Source organism: Amblyomma maculatum, chromosome 10 (assembly GCF_055883805.1).
Source record: "Amblyomma maculatum isolate TAMU_Amacu chromosome 10, ASM5588380v1, whole genome shotgun sequence".
NCBI classification, from domain to species: Eukaryota; Metazoa; Arthropoda; class Arachnida; order Ixodida; family Ixodidae; genus Amblyomma; species Amblyomma maculatum.
Window position 1 is genome coordinate 144214713 of NC_139353.1, and position 14125 is coordinate 144228837.

General features: G+C 43.9%; 1 protein-coding gene across 1 annotated transcript; it reads right to left on the bottom strand.

The window, feature by feature from the left end:
• Positions 1-2254: 2254 nt before the first annotated feature.
• LOC146177622 (uncharacterized) lies at positions 2255-12301 on the bottom strand. The gene is made up of 2 exons (XM_084580518.1): positions 12151-12301; positions 2255-5265 (listed from the first exon to the last, which is right to left on the bottom strand). Exons 1-2 carry the CDS (start codon positions 12169-12171, stop codon positions 3832-3834), a joined length of 1455 nt encoding a protein of 484 aa, XP_084436644.1. The 5' UTR covers positions 12172-12301; the 3' UTR covers positions 2255-3831.
• Between the last annotated feature and the right edge of the window lie 1824 nt (positions 12302-14125).

Sequence of the window (14125 nt, forward strand, 5' to 3'; positions counted from 1 at the left end):
GCAAGACCTTGAATAAGCAGGGTGTTCTCCTTCACAGTTAGCACACTGCAATGTGGTTTCGGTGCATTCATCAGTTGAGTGTTCTTTTGAAGCGCATTTCGCACAAGTTCGGCGACCGCGACAACTCTGTGAGCCGTGGCCGAATTTCTGGCAGTTAAAGCATCGTCTAGGGTTCGGTATATAATGTCTTACACTTATCTTCAGGTAGCCTACTTCAATGGTGTCAGGGAGAGCACTGGAAGCAAATGTAAGGACAATGTGCTTTGTCGGGATTTCTTTGTTTTCTTTTCTTATCTTAATCCTCTGGACATTTACAACGTTCTGATCAGCAAGTCCTTCTAACAGTTCTTTTTCTGTCAAGTGTATGAAATCATTTTCTGAAATCACACCTCGGACAGTGTTCAGTGATCGATGAGCAGTGATCGAGACAGGTATGTCCCCGATACACTCAATGTTGGACAGTTTCAAGTATTGCATGTAGTCTTTCAATTCAAGCAGTAGGTCTCCACTTGCCAGTTTTTTCACCTTGTAACCTGTACCTAGTGCACTTGTCAGTGATTTCTCAACTATGAATGGGGAGATAATTCTCGCTGATTTTTGCTCTTCTTCACTATGTATCACATAGTACTTTGGGAAAACTTCTTTGTTTTTTTGAAAAAATTCATGGGTTACATCGGTCCGCCCTCTTTTGAGAGGGCGATCAGTTCCAGAAAGAGAAGCAGCCATAAAATGTGATATTTTTCGGCCAAAGTGGCAGCCACCCACCATGGAGCCCAACAAGGGGACGGGAAAGGAGCTTGTACAAAGAGTCCTGGCCACGTCAGCTGTACACTCTGACTATAACCAAATACGGCGTAACGCAGGGTGGTTAGCCACACAAGGTTAACCCTCGCCGCCAGGAAAAAGGAAAAAGCGAGAAGGGAGGAGAAGACAGGAAAGTTCTGAGAAAGAGGATAGGAAAGTGAAAGATGGAGGGGAGGATAGGAAAAGGCGACTGCCGATTTCCCCCGGGTGGGTCAGCCCGAAGGTGCCGTCTATGGGAAGCGTGGGCCAAAGTGGTGTGTTGCCTCCACCGAGGGGCCTTAAGGGTCCAAACACTCGGCATTGGCTCAACCACCAGGATCCCCTTTTCCCCAGACACGACGATGCCACGCACGGCTAAGCGTGGGTGCTCGGGGTCCGTGGTGTCGCACAAAACACACAAACACCTGCTTTAACAGGTGCCCCCTGCGGGGAAATGAGCAATAATGATGAAGCAAAAACAAACTGTTAAATTAATGATCTCAATACACTCATTTTGCATCGAATGAAGTGCTGGTTCCAAATGAGCAATAATGATGAAGCAAAAACAAACTGTTAAATTAATGATCTCAATACACTCATTTTGCATCGAAGCATATACATCAGCTTGCAAGTACATAGTAAAACCTTGCACAAGAATTACCTTTCTTACGGCAACAAGTCATCCTAAAAAGTACAAATACTACGCCAGACACAAAATCAAAATGTTCACAGATTTCGCTTGCACAGCAATGATTGCAGTACACAAGCAAGAACTTGCACACAACTCTCAATCACAGCTACACAGCAAGTAGACATACTGAACCTGTGTATGCCAACTAGCAACTAACCGCCGCATTTGCAAATTCTTCTTTGATTTTATATAGAAGATGAAAGTAACCATGAGAAAACATGGTGTGAACAGAATTAAACATCATATTTCAAATATAAATGACTATCATCAAGTCGGTAGTTTGCCCAAATTAACCACACGCGAACCTGCTAGACAGCAACACATCAATCAGTGCGTGTGTCCTGACATCCAGAAAGTGTAGCAGGAAGGATTTAACATGCAGGCACATGAACTTCATAGGATCAGGTAGCAGAACCTATACAGAGTCACACTCATGAATTCTAGCTCGTACAAATGACAAGAAAAAAAGCGTCGGGGACACCAAAACAAATGAAGCATAGGACGACTCGCACCAAAACGCAGACAGACAAGATGCGTCTACCTCCACAGTAGAGGGGCACATTGTTTGGCAGTGGTTTTGACACTCGCATTTCTAGACGTTAAATCCAAAGCCTCGACAGCTTTCCCTTCTTTCTATTTAGGTTTTCAGTACAAGGGGAGAAGGATGCCGCCAATAGAAAGTAACAAAAAAAAAAGGTAAAGGAAGCCCAGGGTCAGTGTAAACATGGTTCAGCAGTCCAAATCTCAGTCCTCCTTTCTTTAGACACAGCAGCGCACAAAGTGAGAAACGATTTTTACATTCCATACTTCCGCTATGGGCACACAGTTGTCAAGGGCTCCAGACCAGATGAAACCATGTGAAGCCTATTATCACGCACAAAACTTTTTACATACAAGCATTTCTGCACCTTGCCTTGATCAAGATGTATCAAAGCGCCTGTGTACCAAATCAATTGATCTGTCTTCAGCAGAAGGACCCCACATCTTCCGAATCAAAGTGGCCGATCTGTTCATTAGAAGTTGCCGTTTTGTCTTTATTAGGCATGACACGAGACCACCAAGGAATGTCATCTCCGTCCGCAAAGAGTTAAGCATCCACCACGATGGCTCTGCGACTATGGAATTTGGCTGCTTGACCCAATGTCATGGGATGAAATCACAGACATGAAAGTCCCATTTTGGTGGAGGCAAAATATAATGTGCACATTAAAAATCCACGATGGTCAAAGCTGTTTGGGAGCCCTCCATCCCCATGTCCCTCGTTGCCTACAGGATGTTAAACCAGAAAAACGTAGGCTCGACTCAAAACATAGCAATGATGTGTGTCGAACCAAATCAGCTTTCACAATGTGATGACTGGATGAAGTAAAAAATAGAGCATTTAGAATTTAACTCACTACTACTTGAAGGCATTTCAGACAATGCTGAGTTCAGCTTCTCCTTACCCTTACAAGTGAGGTTGATAAAACAATTACCAAACTGTCAAGCTACAAGAGAAAATTGCGTGCAGTGAAAATGAATTAAATTCCAGATGTCGCATGAAACCTTGGCAAAACAGATGGAGAAGCTACAACGACTGTAAGGAAGGTGCGTGATGTTGCTACGCAGTGGCTACATTCTTTTCTTAGGAGTTTACCCGACAGACCAACAGACTTAATGAGCATTGATACCAAGACAAAACAGATGAACACAAACCTTAACCTCATCAGGCTGCACAGTGTTTCTCCTTCATCAAACCTGACTTTCAACTTTAAAGGTCGCACTGCTCCTATTGGCTAAACCTAAGCGCTTTCTTTTTATTACAAAATTATCGATGAGGAGTGATGCTCTGGTATTCAAAACACATTTGAAATGTGAAAATGCTCCTTCATAGTTAGGTTAGGTTAGCAAATGGAGGTGGGAAAATCAAGTGGCAGGAAACGACAGTGGACAAGGAATCCAAAAAATACCTTTCCTCTGTCTGCCAAGAGAGCACGACTTTCTTATCGACAAGCAACACGAGAAAAAAAGTTGGTTCAAAAAAAAAAATTCAGGCAAAGGACAAGGGAAAAATCACAAGGAAGGTAGCCGACAAATGTAGAGACAGGAAGTTGGAGGACAAGGCAGCAAGACGTGTGGTGCTTGACATTTACTTTTTACACACAGATTAGTGGCACACACATTTAAATGGGTTGTGGCACAACGTGCACATCGCCATAACGATATTACGCAGAAAAACACTTTCTTCATGGAAAAAAATGCAATACAAGATATTTAAGAAACAAATATACATAAGTATGAACACATGCCAAAGCATGTTACGAGTCCGAGCATCTTTGTCCTGCAGACCAATGTAACATAAAATAAGTCATTGAAATTCACACACAAGCACAGTGCTCTTGGTAGTTCTTGTGACATTCCAGGAGACGTGGCAGCATTTTGGAAATCCAAAGCGAGCTGTCAAAAGTGATCCTCTGAAGAGTGCAGTCTGTGCCATTATCAACCACAAAATCACACCAGGAGAGTCCAGTCAAAGCCATTTGCCCCTGGACCTGGTAAAAGTACTTGTGCGTTGGTTTAAGAACTCCATTCTTCAGGTAGGGTGCCGTATTCACAGCATTTTCTAATTCCTCACCCCGTTCCTTGGCAGCTGAGAGGGTCTTAACTTCAAGGAGACCAAAATCTCCTCCCTGCTCTACAACACGGTCAGGCGTTGCACCAAGAACAGGGACACCAGGGTTGACGCACAACCCACAACAGTAAATCCTAACTGGGACCTTTTTCTTGTCTATGTAACGCTGCACGGCTGCATCTTCATTCCTTAAACCATCAGCCATGTATTTGGTCTGCATCTGGCTAGACCCGAACAACCTCTTAAAAAACTTCTCATCAGCTGGCTTCTTCCGTGACACCACATCTCCAAAGTGTGAAGCAGTCAGGCGCTTGGATCTCTCGAAGCTCCATGTTGTAGAGCCGCTCTGCATCCTAGTCGCTTGCTCAAGGGCCCATGAGTCTTCTAAAGTAAGCTCACAGGAGCCGAACGTGTACCCAGCTGGCACATGCTCAACCCACAGGGCTTGCACCGGCAACCTGATTGGCATCTGGCTGAGAGCCTCCTCCTGACGTGTTCTTTTCACTTGTACGGGCTGAAAGTGGTTGTCCTCCAGCGTCTTGCATAGCATGGCGTTTGGAATATTTTTCTGTGTCTGATACATTCTCTTAATATGGTCTTCTGTTACTGTCAGAGAAACTGTGGTTTCTTGAGTTGCATACCTGCCAGCTTTCATTGGCATATGTTTCACAAAACGCAGTTTTGAGAACTCGCGTGTGTGCACGTTGGCCTTCTTTGCCCCAGTACCCCATGCTCTGGGTTTGTCTGTACACGACTGTGTGTCTTGCACGTAGGCTGCCCCAGAGCGCTTCAGGTCTAATACAAACCATAGAATTGCTACTACATGTTTACAAACACCTGCAGCTCCAGCCCGGCAGTTGCAGGTTCCTTCGTCCACAGTTCCATTTGACGAGAGCACAGCAGCAGTGTTATATAATTTTGCCAAAGAGAATGATGCCTCCACTGTTGCTTTAAGAAAAGTGGATCTGTCAGCCTTGCAAATAAGAACATTGTGCACCTTCTCTGCTTTGAACATCCTGTATCCGCTTACAGTATGCTTCTGAGCACCACGTGAATTCTGATGTGCCAAGATTCCTTGCTCTGAGAACCCATCTGGAACGTCTTTTAACTGTTTTGTCCATGGCCCTTTCGGTAGCCTTGCTTGGAGAGGAAGTGCATTATGAATGGCTTGCAGTGGTACCTGCAACATGGGTTGTGTTGTGTTGTGTTGGGTTTTTTGGCGCATAAGCAACTAAGGCTATCATGCGCCACGAGCAAGGTGAAAGTTTTGTTTTGCAAGAAATGGGAAAATGAGTGTGTTAAAAACTAATTTGTTTAAAAATCTCCTTTTAAAAGCTTGGGTTGTTTTAGATCCAATGGCGCTTAAGCTGCCACCACCATGATGTGCTTAGCACAAGGTTTCAGTTTCTCTTAGTGACGTATGTTTCATTTTTTCCTACAGTTTGTGTAAAACATTTGCTTCCCTTATGAAACTAAAAACACAAGATAAATCAACAAGTCCATCATCATCTAAAATCAGTTTAGGGTGAAAAGGAATGTATTCTTTGTAAAACTTTGCAAAAAATTTTTTTCTTATCCTTTCAAGACTTGCGCATGTGAAAAAAATGTGGTTAATAGTTAGTTCCTCTCCGCATTTTTCGCATCGTGGTTTCTCTTCTTTTTTCAACAAAAAATTGTGTGTCAGGTGCGTGTGTCCAATGCGGAGACGGCATAGGATCACTTCTATAAAACGCTCCTTATGCCGGCACGACATCCATTCTCCCAAAATGGGCTTTACCAAGTGTAGTTTATTTCCCACTTCACTGTCCCAGGCAGACTGCCATTTTTCTTTTAATTTGAGATGTACAAGTTTCGTGCAGTCTTTGTAAGGTATGCTTATGCTCTTTATTTGCTTGTCGCGGGCTTCAGCAGCACATGTGTCTGCTCTGTCATTGCCTTTAATGCCCACGTGACTCGGGACCCAGCAGAATTTTACGTTGTATCCTCGAGCTATGGCTGTTGTTATATTGTGTATTATGTTTCCGAGTAAAGGAGCAGCTGCATTTCTGGAATTTAGAGCTGTGAGAACACTTAGAGAGTCTGTAAATATAATGCTGTTTATGACATTCTCTTTTAATATTTTCTCTACGGCAACAGAAATGGCATAGGATTCAGCAGTGAAAATAGACGCACAGTGTGGAAGTCTTATGATTTCCACAGAATCTCCTTGCACAACTGCACCTCCAGTGTACTCAGCAGTTTTAGATCCATCGGTATAAAAGTCTGTGAAGTTTTTGTACTTTTCCTGCAAATTTAGGAATTCCTGAATAATGTGCTCTTGTGGGGTTTTGGTTTTTGGAAACTGTGTGAGAGTGAGGTCACAGATTTCAGGAAGACTGTACCATGGAGGTAGAGGGCTGTTGTTTTGTGCGACATCAGGCAAGGTGTCCAGGACCTGCAACTCACTGCACATGCTTTCGAATCGCATGATCAGTGGCCTTGTTGCTTTGGGTTTATTTGTGAAAATTAATCGAGAGGGGCAAGTTGTGACAACTGGATAACAGAGGTGTTTTTTCTGTGACCTTATTCTTAGAATGTAAGCACACGTGAGGGCTATTCGTCTGTCTTCCAGTGAAGGCTCATTTGTTTCTACATACAGGCTGCTTATAGGGGATGTTCTGTATGCACCGCATGCAAGGCGCAGACCTAAGTTATGTACAGGGTCCAGTTTTTTTAGATATGAAGGCCTAGCTGAACCGTACACTATACTCCCATAGTCCACGCGGGAGCGTACAACAGAACGGTATACATGTAAAAGACATGCCCTGTCGGAACCCCAATGTTTCCGCGAAAGAACTTTCAGTATGTTAAGAGATTTTGAGGCTTTCTTTTTTAGTGTGTTTATGTGAGGTAGAAATGTGAGTTTTTTATCGAAAGTAATGCCTAGGAATTTGTGCTCTTCTTTAACTGGTAATTCGGTTCTATTTAAGTGCAAGACAGGGTTGTTCTGAATACCCCGTTTGAGTGAAAACATAACTGCCACCGTCTTTTGGGGGGAAAACTGAAACCCATTTTTGTCGGCCCATGCCACTAGTTTATTTATTGTTATTTGTATTTGTCTCTCACACGTTGATATATTGGAAGAGGTGCAGGCTATCTGGAGGTCATCTACGTAGAGTGAACACATAATGGAATTTGGGATTTCATTGGTAATGGAATTGATTTTTACAACAAAAAGCGTTGTGCTTAGAATGCACCCCTGAGGTACCCCATTCTCCTGAATGAAGCTTGTCGACAAGGTGGTACCGAGGCGCACTTGGAATGAACGATGTGAAAGAAAGTCTTTTAAAACACTGAGCATTCGACCACGGATGCCCAAAGCTGCTAGATCACGTAGGATGCCGAATCTCCAAGTTGTATCATATGCTTTTTCTAGATCGAAGAAAACAGCGAGACAATGCTGTCTATGTATAAACGCCTCGCGGACAGTGTTTTCGAGGCGTACTAGGTGGTCCGTAGTTGAGCATCCTTTCTTAAAACCGCACTGATGAATATTAAGAAGTTTACTTGATTCTAAAATATAGGTTAATCTAGTGTTTAAAATACTTTCAAAAGATTTTGCTAAACAACTAGTTAGGGCTATAGGCCTGTAACTCCCAGGACAGGTCGGCGGCTTGCCGGGTTTTAGGAACGGCACAATTATGGCTCTTTTCCAAGTCTCCGGTATTTTAGCTAGTACCCAGATTTTGTTAAAAAACTTTAGAAGCGCTTCTACAGATGCTTCTGATAGATGGGCGAGCATCTCATAATGAATCTCATCAGGACCAGGTGCAGTTTTTTTACCGCAAGCGAGAACATCTTTCAGTTCTTGCAGCGTAATCAGCCTATTGTAAGGTGTGTTCGTGCTGCCCCTCGTAGGAAGTCTATATTTTTCAATCCTGTCCTTGTACTTTAAGAATGTTTTTGTATAGTGTGCAGAACTCGAAATTTTGTGGAAATGCACACCTAATATATTAGCTTGTTCTTCGATGCTTGTCTGTGTATTAGGAGCTGTGAGGATTGGAATTGTGAATGGGGAGAAGCTGCCATTTAGTTTATGAATTTGTTCCCACATTTTTTTTGATGTTGTGGAGCTGTTTATAGATGTAACATACTTCTGCCATGATTTTTTTTCGGCATTACGACGAATATATCGAGCTTTGGCTCTTGCTTTTTTAAAAACTGTCAGATTTTCATATGTTGGGTATCTCCGAAAAATACCCCAGGCTTTATTTTGTTCTTTTTTGGCTTCTTTACAGTCCTGTGTCCACCAGACTTTGTGGTTTTGGTGCACTACTCCTGTGGATTGGGGAATGGATAGACGTGCTGCCGCAAGAATGCATGCTGTAAATATTTCATTCATTTTGTCTATATCAATTTTCTCTGAATAAATTTCATTTAGACTGGCTTCTTGCCTGAACAAAGACCAGTCAGCTAAATGCAGTTTCCACCGCCTGGGTTTTGTCGGGATGACTGATGGTGAGGATGATAAGCTGATCATGACAGGAAGATGGTCGCTTCCGTACGGATTATTTAAAACTTCCCATTTAAAATCTGTAAAAATAGAAGGTGAACTAAAAGACAGATCTAAACAACTCGCTTTGCCTGTGGCTGGGGAGTAGTATGTTGGATTGCCAGAGTTTAGGAGACACACATTGCTGCATAAAATAAAATCTTCTATAAGCTGACCACGAGTATCTGTTTGCTCGCTGCCCCAAAGACACGAATGAGCATTAAAATCACCAACTAAAAGATACGGCTCGGGAAGCTGTTGTAAAAGGTCTTCTAAATCATCTAGTGTTATCTTCATGTGTGGTTGGAGGTATACTGAACATACTGTGATGGTTTTATGTGTTAATAATGTGGCTGCTACCGCTTCAAGTCTGGTATTAAGAGTCAGCTCCTGAGCAGCGATTCCAGTTTTCACGACGATGGCTACACCACCCGAGAGTCTGCTGGACAGCTCCCGGTCCCGGCGGATGATTTTATAATTTTTAAGGAAATTTTTGTTCTGAGGACCTAAGTTGGTTTCCTGGAGACACAAAGCCAATGGGGAGAATGTAGCCAGGATGTCCTTTATGTCGCTGTAATTATTTAGTAGTCCTCTACAATTCCAATGTATTATACAAGCCATCTTATTTTATGAAAAATGTGAAAAACTAGCTTAGGTTTTTTTTTGGCCCAACGACTCGGGGCCTGTCTTTTTTTTGACGGTCTAAGCTGTGCCGTCGTCCGTCTGACGTCGAAGGCACAGCCCTACCGGGGCTCGTGTCCATTGCCTCGTCTTCAGAGGCAGCGGAGGAGCGCGCCCCAGATAAGTGTTCTTTCGTGTTAGGCCTCGCCTCATGAGGAGAGACCTTCAGGTTTGTCAACCCGGAGGGCTGCATAGCCTTCTTTTGAGATGGAGGTGGGGGAGCAGCATGAGCCACTTCCACCTGGGGCGCGGGTAGCCCTGCCCGAGGCTCACTCTGTGTGGCCTGGGCAGGTGCTATATGTTGGTGTGGCACCCCGCGCTGTTGTGCCATACCAGAATAACTTGGTTTTGCAGTGAACTGAAAAGCAGGAGTAGTGGCCAGTTTTTGTCGCGCTTCTTTATATGACAAGTTTTCTTTTGTTTTGATAGTGATTACTTCTTTTTCAGTTTTCCACGTGGGGCAAGACCTTGAATAAGCAGGGTGTTCTCCTTCACAGTTAGCACACTGCAATGTGGTTTCGGTGCATTCATCAGTTGAGTGTTCTTTTGAAGCGCATTTCGCACAAGTTCGGCGACCGCGACAACTCTGTGAGCCGTGGCCGAATTTCTGGCAGTTAAAGCATCGTCTAGGGTTCGGTATATAATGTCTTACACTTATCTTCAGGTAGCCTACTTCAATGGTGTCAGGGAGAGCACTGGAAGCAAATGTAAGGACAATGTGCTTTGTCGGGATTTCTTTGTTTTCTTTTCTTATCTTAATCCTCTGGACATTTACAACGTTCTGATCAGCAAGTCCTTCTAACAGTTCTTTTTCTGTCAAGTGTATGAAATCATTTTCTGAAATCACACCTCGGACAGTGTTCAGTGATCGATGAGCAGTGATCGAGACAGGTATGTCCCCGATACACTCAATGTTGGACAGTTTCAAGTATTGCATGTAGTCTTTCAATTCAAGCAGTAGGTCTCCACTTGCCAGTTTTTTCACCTTGTAACCTGTACCTAGTGCACTTGTCAGTGATTTCTCAACTATGAATGGGGAGATAATTCTCGCTGATTTTTGCTCTTCTTCACTATGTATCACATAGTACTTTGGGAAAACTTCTTTGTTTTTTTGAAAAAATTCATGGGTTACATCGGTCCGCCCTCTTTTGAGAGGGCGATCAGTTCCAGAAAGAGAAGCAGCCATAAAATGTGATATTTTTCGGCCAAAGTGGCAGCCACCCACCATGGAGCCCAACAAGGGGACGGGAAAGGAGCTTGTACAAAGAGTCCTGGCCACGTCAGCTGTACACTCTGACTATAACCAAATACGGCGTAACGCAGGGTGGTTAGCCACACAAGGTTAACCCTCGCCGCCAGGAAAAAGGAAAAAGCGAGAAGGGAGGAGAAGACAGGAAAGTTCTGAGAAAGAGGATAGGAAAGTGAAAGATGGAGGGGAGGATAGGAAAAGGCGACTGCCGATTTCCCCCGGGTGGGTCAGCCCGAAGGTGCCGTCTATGGGAAGCGTGGGCCAAAGTGGTGTGTTGCCTCCACCGAGGGGCCTTAAGGGTCCAAACACTCGGCATTGGCTCAACCACCAGGATCCCCTTTTCCCCAGACACGACGATGCCACGCACGGCTAAGCGTGGGTGCTCGGGGTCCGTGGTGTCGCACAAAACACACAAACACCTGCTTTAACAGGTGCCCCCTGCGGGGACCTGCAACATGGGTATAAGCAAGTGTCAAAATGTTTTCTTTGGCACTCCACATATAAACAGAGCATGGAAGCATACACAGCTGATCATGGCATCACCAATGCGATCTTGAAATAAAGTATTCATTCATTGTGTCTTGGTTACTTGTGGCAAGCATGCTTGAAAAGCAACGCTGAACCCATTTCATTTACTACGCGCGGTCGTGAAGAATGTTGCACAAGGACGGCCTCGGTAAACCACCAGCTAACTAAAACTCCGAGGCCGCCCAAGTACAAGGTACTGGCGCGTCCATGTTTTTCACGTTAGCAAAATATCCGCCGCAGTTTTTTTCGACCGCGTTCGCGTTACTTGTAGCCACCGAGGCACGTTCATATTTTGGCTGCGCCTATCTGCACTCCACGGTAGTAACAAATGGACACCGCGACCGAGATAGTACGAGCCGTCAAACTCGTTGAATATGGCACAGACAGCAACTACTATTTGTATCGCAAAAATATGCTCAGCTACACACAATGTAACAGTGCTTGTTGGTTCTGCTTCGCACTTGCTGCGTGCTATTCGAACAGCACTATAGGCAAGAAAATGCGCTCGCACAAGCTAAGCACCAACTCAACTACTACTTTCTTCCAAGATGTACTCATTGAACGAATGCGCTGTCCGTTTCTTTCGACGATATACTTGTTTCAGACTCGTCCGTAGACTAAATAGCACGCTATAACCAAAAGATTGAATGGGCAGTGCGCGATAACGACGTATTTTGCTAAAATATAGCGCGTACATTCTCACAAGACTATGTCGCACTGTTGCAACAAACATGAATGCGTACGCTACGTACTACGCCTGCCGCCGGGACAGCCGCAGAAACTTTGAAGGTTCGCGACGGGCGACCAGTAAATAAATGCACTGTTAGCGCGCGCTTACCAGCAAAACACGCCTGCTAGCCGTAGGATCGCGCTCGTGCCTTCTGAAGCATAGCTAAAACTATACACTGGCACATGTGCGCGCTTCACGAGTGCTCACGTGCGAAAATACTCGCTTCGCGCTCGTAGCGTCGGCTGCAAAACCACAAAAAAAGTTGTACGGCAATGCAAAGATCACTTGCGCGGCGCAAGCATGCTACAAAAGCATTGCTAGCATCCCAAAAAAAAGTTTTGTTTACCTGCTTTTGCGCGACGTCCATGTCGAACCACTCCTGCGCCGGATCCTGCCCGGCAAGCCACGCTCACAATTCCCAGCCTGCTTTGCGGCGGTCGCGTAGGGGGCGCGCGCAACTTTCCGAAATGGTCCATTGGCGTTGTTAGCCAATTTCCACTGGATTACATGCACATGGTATGTCTAGGTGTCATGAAAAGGCTGTTTGTGCAACATTGGACATCTACGAGACCTTGCTTTTCTAAGATGAACCATGCATCGAAGCTGAGTGTTTCTGGGAGGGTGGAAAATTTTGCTTCCTTTGCTCCTAGCGATATGAAAAGAAGACCACGAGGACTTCACTTTTTAGAGCACTGGAAAGCAGTAGAATTCTGGAATTTTCTGATCTAATATGGTCCTGTTGCACTAAAAGGAAATTTGGAAGAAAAATACTGTATGTTCTGTATGTAGGGATGTCACATCACATTGTCTTCCTTTTAGCAAATTCTCGCGCCTCATGTTGGCTACCACTGCTTTACCAGAATGATCACAAACTTTGTACCTAAGTGCATGTACAGTTGCTGTCATATTTGCTACAAGCATGTAAAACCAGGTTCACCTTGTAGCATTCCAAAATAGACTTGCATGGCATTGATGAAAAATTTTCATGAAAGAACACTGCACAGAGTATGTTTTGCTGCATTGAGCAGTAAAGGCATATTGTAGATATAGAAACACCATTCTGAGCACTAAGTAAGTAGCTTTGATAATAGTGCAAAATAAATTGTCTATTTCTGACTGTTTCTTAATGTCTAACATTTCTGAATAGTTTTTTCGTACGAAAGTGGTCAAACTTTGTACCAGTAGTATATTCTTCAACTGTGCAAGTATTTGTAATGGAGCACAAGTACTCCAGCGATATCCGGAAGCAATTGTGCTATTCCTTGCAGAGACACTTCGAAGCTCCTTTCCTAAAGCAACGAACTGTCAGATCCAGATGTACGTAGCAGACTGGCTTCGACATGCTCCTTCAAGATGCAAGAAGCGGCATGAAATTTTTTCAGTATTTTTCTCTTTGATATCTCCTTACAGCAAATTATGCCAAAAACACACAAGCACAAATGAAGATGGCATCAGAGTTTGAACAGATTAAGATGAATGCTGCTGTTTGCATATTTCTTTATTGTTCTACCACGCTGTATGGTTTCACAAATTCTACCTTTCTGTCATTGCTTTTGCTTAAGAATAGTTCTGAGGCTTATTGCCTTCGCCTTATAGTCATTTGTATGCAGTAAGGTTCATTAATTGAAACTTCAGAGGGTGGAAAAACCTAAATTATTTGAAGCTTGAATTATCCAATACCTTGAAAAAATTTACAAGAACTGCTTGCTTTGCAATATATATATTTGGCGAAAGACTAAGAAATGGTCGCCTGCTGGAGAACAGCTTGACAGCAGCAATTTTTTGCATTGCATTTATTCTATTTTGTGCACACACTGCCTAGATATGAGAGCAAAACTGCTGTAAAATGGTACAAGCCTCCTTGGCATGATACCTAGTGCAAGACAATAGTGGTGGTACCCTCTCATAAGGGGCTTCACCGTGTGTGAGGAGCCTTTACTGCAGGGCGTCTGGCCGGCACTTGATGAACACACAGTGTTGGCGTATTGAAATAACCATGCGGATGGAAGGAAGGGAAGTAATCAATGCCACCAACATGGCTGTCGGCGAGCATCCAAAATGGCATGCAGCTAGGCTTGGTTGGCTTGCTGATGCACTACCAGTAGCCGCAGCTCTTAAAAATGAAGCCGAAATTAAGTGTTTGACGTACTTTGGGTCAGAATCAAGGTCATCCATTTGTCACTCTTGCTGTTGTGCACATGTCAGAGAGAGTTACAGTCATCTCTGCAGAATGCAGTTCCTGATTGAAAAGAGTTATTTTCACAATCAGTTCTGTGCGCATAATACCTAGATTTGACCTGCTTTTGGGATCTTATTGGAAT

What these genes read in the sequence shown, in the direction of transcription:
- LOC146177622 (XM_084580518.1), bottom strand. Translation starts at nt 12,171, where the DNA reads ATGGACGTCGCGCAAAAGCAG. An exon ending in TGGACGTCGCGCAAAAGCAG is followed by an intron (nt 5,266 to 12,150) that starts GTAAACAAAACT and finishes CCCATGTTGCAG; the next exon opens with GTACCACTGCAAGCCATTCA.